This window comes from Herpailurus yagouaroundi, unplaced genomic scaffold (genome assembly GCF_014898765.1).
Source record: "Herpailurus yagouaroundi ecotype Mexico unplaced genomic scaffold, PumYag 67793, whole genome shotgun sequence".
Taxonomy (NCBI): domain Eukaryota; kingdom Metazoa; phylum Chordata; class Mammalia; order Carnivora; family Felidae; genus Herpailurus; species Herpailurus yagouaroundi.
In genome coordinates this window covers 23995653-24007451 of record NW_024420586.1, presented here as the reverse complement: position 1 = coordinate 24007451, position 11799 = coordinate 23995653, and the positions used below count along the sequence as shown (strand labels likewise).

The 11799-nt window shown below is 59.1% G+C and overlaps 1 protein-coding gene across 7 annotated transcripts in view; it reads right to left on the bottom strand.

Moving 5' to 3' along the window:
• Positions 1-2266: 2266 nt before the first annotated feature.
• RBM10 (RNA binding motif protein 10) overlaps positions 2267-11799 on the bottom strand; it is a 31047-nt gene continuing 21514 nt past the window's right edge. For 2 of the 7 annotated variants that reach the window (XM_040468907.1, XM_040468901.1), the window contains 19 exons: positions 11699-11772; positions 10210-10296; positions 8102-8162; positions 7783-7959; positions 7234-7394; positions 6955-7052; positions 6782-6869; positions 5983-6169; positions 5729-5868; positions 5511-5628; positions 5330-5421; positions 5081-5245; positions 3970-4119; positions 3801-3866; positions 3528-3716; positions 3326-3400; positions 2907-3013; positions 2703-2832; positions 2267-2610 (listed from right to left, as the gene is read on the bottom strand). In XM_040468907.1, coding sequence (XP_040324841.1) covers positions 2485-2610; positions 2703-2832; positions 2907-3013; positions 3326-3400; positions 3528-3716; positions 3801-3866; positions 3970-4119; positions 5081-5245; positions 5330-5421; positions 5511-5628; positions 5729-5868; positions 5983-6169; positions 6782-6869; positions 6955-7052; positions 7234-7394; positions 7783-7959; positions 8102-8162; positions 10210-10296; positions 11699-11772 — 2291 coding nt within the window. In that variant the 3' untranslated portion in view covers positions 2267-2484. The remainder of the gene's footprint in view (positions 2611-2702; positions 2833-2906; positions 3014-3325; positions 3401-3527; positions 3717-3800; positions 3867-3969; positions 4120-5080; positions 5246-5329; positions 5422-5510; positions 5629-5728; positions 5869-5982; positions 6170-6781; positions 6870-6954; positions 7053-7233; positions 7395-7782; positions 7960-8101; positions 8163-10209; positions 10297-11698; positions 11773-11799) is intronic. The other 5 variants (XM_040468902.1, XM_040468906.1, XM_040468905.1 and 2 more) reach the window with 3 other exon arrangements.

Sequence of the window (11799 nt, the reverse complement as noted above, 5' to 3'; positions counted from 1 at the left end):
ATTATTCCAGAAAGCTACCTTGCAACCCTTTCTAGTGGATACCCTCCCCACCTCCACCCTGCTCTATCACCAAAATGTGTTTTTTTAAGGATTTTTTAAATGTTTATTTTTTAATTTTTGTTAATGTTTATTTATTTTTGAGAGACAGAGACACAGACAGAGTGCGAGCAGGGGAGGGCAGAGAGAGACAGGAAGACACAGAATCCAAAGCAGGCTCCAGGCTCTGAGTTGTCAGCAGAGCCCGATGTGGGGCTCGAACCCACAGACCGTGAGATCATGACTTGAGCTGAGGTCGGATGCTCACCTGAGCCTCCCAGGTGCCCCATAATGTTTATTTTTTTATTTTTGAGAGAGAGGGAGAGAGAGCGCGTGCACATAAGTAGGGGAGAGGGCAGGACGGAGGATCTGAAGTGGGCTCCTCACTGACAGCAGTGAGCCCGGTGCGGGGCTCGAACTCATAAACCGTGACATCGTGACCTGAGCCGAAGTCGGACACTTAACCGAGCCCCCCAGGCACCCCTTAAAGATTAAAAAAAAAAAATTTTTTTTAATGTTTGTTTATTTTTGGGAGAGACAGAGACAGAATGCGGGTGGGTTAGGAGCAGAGAGAGAGAGGGAGACACAGAATCCGAAGCAGGCTCCAGGCTCTGAGCTGTCAGCACAGAGCCCAATGCGGGGCTCAAACTCACGAGCTGTGAGATCATGACCTGAGCTAAAGTCAGATGCTCAACCCACCGAGCCACCCAGGCGCCCCTAAAGATTTTAAAGCAATCTCTACACCCAACATGGGGTTCGAACTTACAACCTTCAGATCAGAGTTGCATGCTCTACCAACTGAGCCCGCCAGGCACCCCACCAATATGTGTTTTGAATGAGAACTTCACTTGAACAGAATCGTATATAGTGTCTTTTTTGTGTGTCTTTCTTCATTCGTTTGTGAGATTCATTCATGTTGATATTTGTAACAGTACTTTGTTCCTTTTACTCCTGAGTTGTAGTCCATTGAACAGACCCTAATTTATCCATTCTCCTCTTGTTGGATGTTTGGGTTCCCAGTTTTTGGCTGCGGTGAACACAGCTGCTCTCCATGTACATATAACAAGTCTTTTTATTGACACGTTTGCATTATTTGGGGTAACTAAGAATGAAATTGCTGGGTCATAGGGTGCTATGTTTACCTTTATATGAAACAGCCCAACAGTTTTCCAGAGTGACTGTACCATTTACTACTGCCAACCATGTACAAGGCTTCCTTGTTGTGGGATTCCAGAGCCCTGGGGGGTGGGAAGAGGGAAGGGAACATGTAGGTGCCTCCAGACTAAAAGCCACCCATCCTGAGACAGGTGGCCTCTTTCTATTCCTATTTCCTGTCCCTCTCCCCTCCCCCACACCCTCTTCCCTCAGTCCCTGGGCAATACCCCCACCCCAAATCAGCAGCATTATCACCTCTAGGGGGCCCCTCCTTTCTCACCTCGCCTCCTACAGCTGGTGCAGGGAGATGTCACTACGCAGGCCAGTAAGTGGGGGGAGGGGCTTTGTGCCGACTGCTCTCCCCTTACCACCTCCCCTTCCACCTTCTGGTTTCACAGACAAGTATTTGGGGGAGGGGCCGTTCCTGGCCCAGTTTCTGGCGCAGCCCTCCAAGGCCGGGAGAGGGCAGCCCCAGCCTCATTTTCCACCGCACCCAGACCAGTGCTGAGAGTACGCACGCACGCGTACTTGGGAATCACAGGGTGCAGATAGGTCCCTGGTGACCAGAGGGGCGGGTGCTATGCTAACAGCCATGGAGAGCACAGGAATGAGCGTGAACCCAAGCAGTCCTGATGGGGCAGCTGTGGGACCAGGGACTGGCAGGCTGAGCTTCTCTATCTCCACCCCTCTGGGGCCATCCGTTCACTGAGGGCACAGCGGCAACTGGTGCCAGAGTGCCCACTGTCGTCCAACTGGGAGATGCCCTAGGACAGTCAAATGCAGTTTAAGTTTAGCCCTGAGATTGCACAGCAGGTGCAGGGTTCCCAGTGCTGGCGGGTTTCCTGGTATATCGAGACTTGCTAGACCTGACGACGGTGAGGGGGGCTGTGACCAGGATCCTGTGGGTTGGGGCACAGGCCAGAACTTCATGTTCAGTCCCCACACACCAGACACTGCGAGTGCCAGCAATGCCACCCACCTCAGCCCGAGGAGGCCCCTCGTCCATCTGCGTTTATGTCCCTGTGTCTGTGTGCGTCACAAACCGTGCTGGCGCAGGAGAAAGAGACGTGCAAGCTACGGACTTTTCAGCTTTTATTACAAAAAGAAGAGCATGATCCCAGCCCAGCTTTCCAACAAAAGTCACCAATTTAAAGTCTGACTTGGTCAGGGCCTCTCTGGCTGGGGAGTAGGCTAGCAGACAGGTGCAGGGCCCCACTCAGACCACCCACCACTTCACCCTCCCCTGCCCTGGGCCGGACACCCGACATATGTAGAAGCAGCTCTCACAGCTGCTCACTGGGCCTCGTTGAAGCGGGTCACCATTGTCTTGTGCAGTGTCTCCTTGTAGGACTCGGTTGAGGTGACCCCGTAGGAGCTGCCTCGGGCCCCCAAGCCGGAACCCCGCACCCGTGTCTGGGCCTATGTGAGGGAGGTAGGCCGTCAGGTGAGCGGTGGGATGGGGGTGCAGCAGAGAATGCTGGAAGACGGGGACGGGATCACAGAAGTCTCACCTCAATGGGCGTCACGATGCCCTGCTTCTTCCGGCCCAGGCCACTACCTTCTTTCCAGCCCATGGCCTGGAGCATACGACTGCCAATGTTGTCGCTGCCCAGCCCATCCCGTGTGGGCTGCTCAAAGTCCCTGCGGGGCCAGTGGTACAGTGTGAGTGACCAGCCTGCCGGCCCCGGGTCCACACTTCGGCTCTGGGCACTTACACAGAAGCTGCAGACATGCCGCCGTACTTCCTCCGCTTGGGCTCCGGTGGCTCAGGGATGCCGTACTTCTCTCTGCGTTCAGCTGCACGGTCCCGGTACTTCATTTGCTGAAAACGTGTGTGCGTGTGCGTGCGCATGTGTGTGAGGACGGGGGAACCGGTGGCTACTCGCAGGAAACATTAGGGGCCCCATGGGAGCTGGATCTGGCTAACAGGTCTGAGGTCCCGTGGGCAGGACATCGTGGGTACGAGCAGCCAGCACGGGGGGAGTCGGGAAGAAGCCTCGCAGGGACAGGAGGTGAGACGGCTGATGGCAGCCAGGCAATATCCAGCTCAGGGACTTGAGCGCCAGCTGCCTGAGGGGACAGGCACTTGGCAAGGGACAGAGGGGATGGAGCCCAGGAATGGGTCACACCTCACCTCCATGTCGTTCTTCTCCAGTGCTTCCAGCTCATTTTCCGACAGGTGCGCTCGTCGGTGAATCTCAAGGTTTTGCTGCAAGGGGACAGGCAGGAGGAGGTGTGAAGTGGCCGGGCAGGGCCGGGCAGGGCCGGGCTGGGCCAAGCAGAGCCGGGCTGGGCCAAGCAGAGCCGAGGTTCCCTGCCAATCCTCCCTCAGCCACCTTGTGTAGCCCAGAGAGCTGCTGGTGGCGGATGAGCGCCTCCTTGCTGGGGAACTGGCGCCGGCAGAGCAGACAGGCCAGCTTCTGCCAGTCAGTGAGCTTCTCCTCCCGTTCCGGACCCCCGCGCTCCTGCTCCTCCTCGCTGTCACTCTCCCCGCTGTAGGCTGCCACGAGGCCCCGAGGTGGGCTCTGGAGAACATGAGCGTAGGGGTGGGAGGTCAGGCCTGGCCAGATCGCCCCACCCCCACCCCTCTTCCTGCTCCGACCACTCACTGGGCGGTCATCGCTGGCCAGTTTCGGGAGGTCCATGCTGGTGTGCTGTCTTTCAGCTAGTGCTCCCTGGGGAAGACGGACACACAGAGTCAGGGACTCCACAGAGGGACCGTTGAAATGACAAGACTTGGGGCGGGGAGTGGGTAGTGGAGGGGCGGCCACAACACACCTTCTTCTCGAGGATGGCATAGCCAGCATCTGCGGTAGCTGATTCCCGCCTTTCATCGTCTCGCAGGGAGCTGATGGGCTGGAAGCTGTTTTTGAAGTTTTCTTTTTGCTTGTTGAGGCTGCGGGCCCAGCGTTCCATGTCCTTGGCAATCTAGGGGGAAGGGTGGGGGTGAGGCTCTCGGGGCCCCTCCGACTGCTGTAACCGCCAACTCCGTCCACTGCCCCTTCCCACCCCGCAGCCTCAAGCAAGAGGTGAGGAGATGGCCGTGACGGTCCCCCCTTGTCGTCATTCTATCACCGGTGGCCCCCATCAAGCCCTCTTGGGCCGTGTCCCCCATTCTCCTGACAGGCACACACACGATTCCGCTCTCTGTGGGCTTTCATATCGTCTTACCATTCCACACTGCACAAAATGGCTTTCTCCGGGTAGGATTTTAACACACACCCGTGATACTCTGCCACACTCCACATTCTGCTCCCCCCACCCCAGGCACAACATGACTTTTAGCATTTACCAGGTAGTCAAGGGAACACTTAGTTCTTACTCAGCACTTGGTTCGGCACTGAGCGCTACACCCAGACTGTCACACTCTTCTTCCCCAGGCAGACACTGACGTTCCCTCCAACTGCCCACGCCCACCAAACGCTGCTGTGGCCGCTTTCCCACCCGCACCCTGAGGGGCCCATGAGAAGTTCTCTGGGACGGACAACCGGACACATACTCACGAGTGGGGTACTGGGCCCAAAGGAGGTCTGCCTGCCCGTTCGTTTCCACAGGCAGGGTTAGCCTGGCTTCAGGCATGCAGGCAACCTGAGGGTTCCCACTGGGGGACAGGAAGGCTGACTGGGCTCGCTTGGATGGATGGCACTGGCCACGCAGGGAGGTGGGTGGCCCTACCACATACTGAGGAGACTGCCCCAGCTTGAGGTCAGTCACGCATCAAAGAGCAGAACTGGGCCAGGAGCCTGGTCTCTCTTAAGCACAATCGCTGCCACCACGCACACATCTGCCCTCCGCCCTTGGTAGTGGAAGGTTAAAGAGGATAGAAGCACGTTCTTCATCGGAAGACATCACACAGCCAGCCAGTGACTGCTGAACCCCCGGTGTTCACCTGTTGGGCTGTCTTGGTCTTGTGCTTCTCCTTCTTTTCTTTACCCTCTTTCGAGGGGGCCCCCGTCTCCTTATGCCCGTCGGCTGACTGTTCCAGCGCAGGGACGTAGGTCCGTCTCTCCCCGTCCCAGTACAGGTACTGCTGGCTCTGAGCGTTGTAATAATACTGGGGGAGGGGCAATGCAAAGGCATGAGGGAAGACCTTAAGGAGAACTACAGACCCCACCCACTCCCTGGGCCACCCTATCACCTGGGAGTTGGGGTCATAGTAGAGGCCAGTCTGGGGGTCATAGTAGTAGCCAGAGGTCTCGTCATACTGGTAAGTAGACACGTCCGGAACAGCTGGGGGAGGGGAGAAGGGGCGTCACGCTCTTCTGTGCTTTGCTAAGGAACTCCCCCCGCCCTCCCACCCACGGGCCGTGGCTACTCACGGTACTGGTTGTAGGACTCCTGGGCAGTGGGGCTGGTGGCTGGTGGCAGGGCAGAGCTGGGATGGGTAGGGCTCTGGAGCTCAGATTTGAGCACAGCGGGTGACATGATGGTGTATGACTGGTCACGGGGCCAGACAGGGGAACAGGGCTCAGTGTCTGCCAGCGCCCGCCCCCCCAGGAACCCTGCCTGTCCCCCAGCACCCCCTGGGCTCTCTCACCTGGCTGTTGGCAGCGGTGCCCTGGCTGCCGCTCGCCTCAGCTGATTGCTGGTAGATGCCAGGTGCGGCACCAGGCTGGGCACGGGAGAAAGCCTGCAGTGACACAGAGTCTGTCCCAGGCTCCAGGGAGGCCTCAGGACCTGTAAAGAGGGCCAGGGAGGGAGGGGGGGGGAGAATACCTGTTAGTGGTGGGGCCCAGGACCCCATGCCCGTTGACCCCCACCACGGGCTCAGGGAGAGATGCTGGGGCTCACCTGCTCCAGCTGGGTCCCCTTTGGTTCCAGTGATGCCGGGGCCCTTGGTGCCCTTGAGGTAGCCATGGGCATAGAGGGAGGACTCTGTGCCCTGGCTGCCGCCATAGCCCTCATCCTGTTGGTAGTAGCTGTAGTCGACCGGTGGCTCCTCGGGGGTGGCCCAGGCACCCTCCCCACCCTGGGAGGCCTGAGGGGCAGTGGGAGGGGCTCATTAGCAGAGGAAGGGGCGCAGGGGGAGGGGAACCTGCTAAGAAGCATCTGCCCACAGGTGAGGCTTGTGCCGGTCTGCCGACAGAAAGCATGCAGGCCTCAGACAAGTGAAGTGTGAGGGCCACCCGGCCACAGCAGGGCAGGACAGCGGCAAAAACAAGAAAGGAACGAAGACTTGTGCCAAAGTGCTCCCACGGCTGACACTGGTACGTGTGTGGCGTGGTTCGTGTGCTGGGTATCAAGGAAGACACCGTCCTCCCCTTCTTTACTCTCCTCTCCCAATTTTCTTTCAGCCACTTATAAACTCCGTTTCATTAAATAAGTTGAATCAATTCAGGACGATAAAATAACCACCAAACAGAAGCGAAAAGCAGCTGTGATGGTGTTGAAGTTGAAAGCCTGGGAGGAGGTGACTGGGGAGGGAGCTGCAGCGAGGCGCCCAAAGCCCACGGCAGCCACCGTGACAGGGTCTGGGGTCCACGGAAAGCCAAAACAGCAAGCCAGCCCTCCAGGCTGTGCAGAGAGGGCACGGAAGGGTCGAGGTGGCCCCGGTATGGGGATGCTGGGGCAGAGGGGAGTCTCTGAGTACCTGTGAGATGGCCCACTGGGCCGCAGCAATGGCAGTGCTGGCCACAGAGGCAGCATTGATGCGGCTGCCTTCATTGGAGGCCATGTCCCTGGAGAGGATGTCAGAGACTGGGAGTGAGACGCGAGGCCCAGCCCAGGGGGCCAGCTAGGAAAGGGCACAGGTGGAACCCTGACCTCTTAGAACCCTTGGCGAACTCAACGTTGATGGTCTTGCCGTCGATGGTGAGCGGTGGGTGCAGGGCCTGTAGGATCTGCAGTAGCTGGGCTGCTTCCTGGGGGGAGGAGGGGGTAGGCGGAGGCAGAAGGGTCAGGCCCGGGGAGGTCCCCGGCTCCACTGCCCCATTTCCAGGCTTGGAGCCGGGGGGGGGGGGGGGGGGCGGGGCTCGGGGTCCCTCCTCCCCGCCCCGGGGGCCGGGACCCTGGCTGCCCGGCCCCCCCCTGTGCCGCCCTCACCACGATGGTGGAGAGCTGGATGAAGGCGAAGCCGCGATTCAGTTGGGTCTGCTTGTCCTTGATGACGCGTACATTGGAGGAGGACAGCACCGCATAGGGTGCCAGGGCCCCCAGGATGGAGTCCATGGTGCTGTGTGGGTTCAGGTTGCGCAAAATGATGGCTGTGGGAAGGGGCCCAGCATTAGGGGGCACCCCTGACACCCTGCTCCAGCCCTACCCTCTGGTGGCTCCCCACTGTCCCTCTTCTCTGGCTTCCATGTCTTTGCACCTGCCGCTTCCTCTCACCTCTTCCTCCTGGATAAACTCTCCTTGTCAGTCCAAGTCCCAGCTCAGTCACTCACCTGCTGAGAACCTTCTCAACACACCCCCAAAGTCGAGTCGGGCAACGCTCCTCTCCTGCTCTCCCTACATCACATGTGTGTCCCCCCCCACCAAGCAGAGAGACCCTGGGAGGGCTAAGTCCTGGTCACCGCCATCTCTCTGCGCTTGGAGAGTCTAGCCCAGACAGACACCCTAGGGCAGGGAGAAAGGAAGGAACAACTGACTCACTGTCATTGGCGTTCTCTGAGCTTGGCTCCGAGCCCTGTGACAGGGCTTGGGAGGCCAGCACTCCCTGGGCCTGGTAGGGCTGAGGCAGGGGGAGCAGGCCCTGGCTTAGCTCCCGTCCACCCAGAGGCAGCGTCTGCTGATCCAGCCTTGCGCCCAGGGGCAGCTTCTGCTCCGCCTCTGTCAGGGATGGCACAAGACAGGCTGGTGACGAAGAAGGAGGCTCCAAGGCTGGCCACCCTCCTCCCAGGACACCGGCCCCTCCCCCTCCTCCCCTCTCCCACCAAAGTCCCAGGGAGGTGGGGAGGTAGGAGGGCCTCACCTGACTTGGGCACACCACATTTGAAGCACTTCTCACGGCGTTTGAAGTTCTGGACGCCACACTGTGAGGCACAGGCCAGGCCGTCAGAGCCGGTGGGGCTCTCCACTGTACCCTCCAAACTTGGATCCAGAGACCACCCCTCCCCCCACCTCAGGGAACCCCACGATGCTCCAGGAAGGAAGGTCCCAGGGTCAGGGGTGGAAGGGGGCTCCAGCTGTCATTCTCAGTCTGTGGATCTTCCCTTCACACAGTCTCAAGTCTGTCCTCAGGGCCATCCCCTCAGCTCGGGAATCAATTCCCCCACCCGTAACAAGTGCCACCCCCTCCTCGTCCCTTTAGCAGGTTCCTCTTCCTGAAACTTGCTTCCCTGTTAGAGACCTTCAGTGTCTTCACCCCTAAAAGCCAGTGGCCACTCTCGTCAGACTCCCATCCCTCGTTTATCTCAAGAATTGGGTTGATTCTCTTGAGAAACCAGCCTTGGCCATCCCAGCCTCCAGAAACCCCCAACTTCTACCAAATCTCTCTCTGTTCCGTGGTCACGTAGTGCGCACTGGTCCCACGCCAGGCTCTGCCCTGTATGCCAGGGCGTGGCCTCTGTCATCCTCGAGGCCTCACAGCAGGGGGCAGATGTAGCACAGGGAGGCAGGTTAGTCTGTGGGGACCCACGGAGGGGAAGAGGCCAAGAGGGGTATGGCTCACTTAGCTGGGGACAGTTGGCAGGGATGTTTGATCTGGGAGGCCCAGAAGTTTGCTTTGGTTTTGCTGGGAAGCTATGGCTAGCGAAGGGAACAAGAGATTTTCTGTAGCTGGTGTAGGAAGGTGAGGCCAGACAAAAGCCGAAGCTGGAGAGGGCAGGTGAAGTTAGATTATAGAGGGTGGTCACGCTTAAGTTCAGAGTTGGCGAGGTCCTAAGCAGAGAAGGAAGGATGTGGTTAGAGGTGGTTTCGAGGAATGTTACAGATGAGAGGGTGAGAGAAAGAGGCAAGGCCAGAACAGCAAAAGAGGGGTCCACAGCGGGACACAGCGTGTGACAACTGGTCTGGGTGGTGGGAATTGCAAGGGAGGGCATTTCTGTGATGGAAGTGACAGGACCTGGTGACCAAGAGGATGTGGGGAATAGAGGAGGGGACAGGAGGGAGTTCCCTGCTTTTGAGGAGTCTCTGAAAATACAGGAGAGACACAGTGCCACTATCACTTCGTCTCTACCTCTGCAGAGACATCGGACACCCTGCCTTCTGATAACACTTTCTTTTTAAACCAACGGTGCCACTCCCCTAGTAGGCAGAGTTCTTCTCGGGGAGCAAGTCGGGGCGTCTGCCAGCTCTCAGGACCACCGGCTGGCTATGGGGTCTCGGGCCGCCTCGGGGCTGCTTGTGAGGCTGGCCCCAGGGGAGACCTGAACCCAGGGTGGCGTCCGGGGCCCCTGTTATCAGGAGAGGCTCACCCACGGTGGCACCCCTTTGAGCCTCAGCTTCCTCGTAGGGAATACGACTCCAAGACCCCACAGCTTCTACCCTGGGCCTCTGGTGGACATGGCCTTGTCGCAGGGGCCATCAAGGTCGGGTCACCTGACTCAGGCTCTCACCATGCCCTGTGCTTTCTTTTGGGGGGGTATGGGCAGACATTAAAGGGTGCTAACCATGGGCCAGGTGTCGTTCCAAGTGTCACCCTCTCATCGCCACACTGGAATCCTCCCAACCACCTCTGGGGAGAGGTGTCATCGCTATTCACATTTTAGAGAGGAGGAGAGCGAGGCAGAGATCAAGGAGGATCCGAGAGGGTCTAATTCCAGCCAGTCCGGCTCAGAGGTCCACATTCTGACACACCGCATTGTGCCTCCACTGTCACTAGTTGGTCCCTTACGTAAGTATTTGCTGAAAGCCCACTGGGACTTCAGCCAAGACTGTACTACGTGAGGGCAGAGCCTGGCGCCAATGAGAGCCCAGTAATCACAGGCGGGCGGGTGGGTGGGTAGACGGCGAGGAACGGTGGCTACTTGAGCTCAGCCAGTCCTCGACGCCTATGCCACCCCCAGAGGCCCCAGGGAGACAGACGCCGCCGCCGCCGCCGTCTCTATCCATGGCAACCGCTGCCCACCGCCCCTGTACCTTATTACACAGCCAGTCCTCATTGATCTTGGGCTTGGGGTCGCTGTAGTGCATGGACACCTTCTGGCCCAGGATGTTGAGGGAGTGCTGCGGGAAAAAGCAGAGCACAGTGAGGCCCGGGCAGCAGTGCCCCACGCACCGTTTCAGCACAGGAGAAGAGAGTGAGCGAGCCCTTCAGCTGGATGGATGAGGGACAGGGAACGGAGGGAGGTCGGAGAACGGACGAGGGAAGAAGGAAGGGAAGGAGGGAGGGAGAGCGCCACAGCCCTCGGGCGCAGCTGTTTGCTGCCTTTCCGGGCACGCGCACGCACACGTGAACACACGCCACCAGGCACACGGTGCTCGGCTGACCGACGCCTGCCGGACAGTGGGGGAAAACCCCCCACTCGACCCTGATGCTGCCAGGCCACACCCAGGGCCAGCACTACACAGGCTACACTCGGGATGAGGGGGACAGGGAGGGGAGGGAGAGGAGGGGAGAGAAAGAGAGAGAGAGAGCGCACGCGCGCTAAGTGCTGGAGAAGGGGAAAAAGAAAGAGCCATATTTAAGAGATGGAAGTTCCTGCTGTGAGGCTGTCTTCCCGGGGCTGGCTGGGTCCTGGGCCCACAGCATTAGGGCAGAGATGGCCCCAGGGCCGCCCTGCTGAGCCCTGCTTCCACCTCTTCTGCCCCTTCGTCCCCTGAGGCTTTCCTTCGGTGCCCCACACCAGTGAGCTGGGCTCTGGGTGGGTGAGCAGAGCAGGTCCTTGGGTCTCTGAAGGTCCCAAAGCTGCTGGGTGGGGAGACCGTGCCAGGCAGGGGAGCAGGCTCCCTTCCCTTCCCTAGAGCAGGAGTCTCTGCTGAGAGGGCAGGTCTGCCGGCAGCAGAATGGGGCAAGCAGTGACTTCCGTGGAGGGGTTAGGTGCAGGGGGCGGGCTGGGGCACCTGAAGGGAGTTCTATCACATCTGACTGCTACTTCAGATCCACAGAGCAGTGCTGGCCGCTCACACCGAAATCAAAAGGCCGAACTCACATGCAGGGAGAGAGCTGGCCAAACGGGACTTGCCAGTTAGTGTGCCAACAGCTAAGTCCCCCAGTGGCTAGGCTTCCAGTGGCGCCTGAGAGTGGAACGAAGTCCTGGCTCTGCCTAACCCCTGAGCAGGGTGGTCCCCGGGGACTGGGAGCCTCGGTGGAAGAACCTCCCCCCGCCCCCAGCAGCCCTTTGTCCAAAAGCTCGGCTGGGAAGTGGAGGGACAGAGCTAATAGCGTCTGGTAGGAAGGGGCCAACGGTGAGTGTGGGTTCTTGATGGGAAGCCCGGTGGGTAGCAAGAGATGGGAGGAGGAGATAGTGAGGGTCAGGAAGGGGGAGAGAGAGAGAGGGGGCGGGGAGGGGGGATGGGACACAGGGCCACAGGGCAGGGAACTGTGTCCATAAGAATCAGGCGATGGGGAGCGCTCGATTACAAAGTAGTATTTGTTTGGGGGGGGGTTCAAGTGCGGCAAAGCAACCTGATTGGCTTCCATCCATCGTGTAGCGTCCTGCAAGTGACTAAACTCGACGAAGGCGAAGCCCCGGCTCTGACCTGGAGACAGCATTCAGATACAGACGC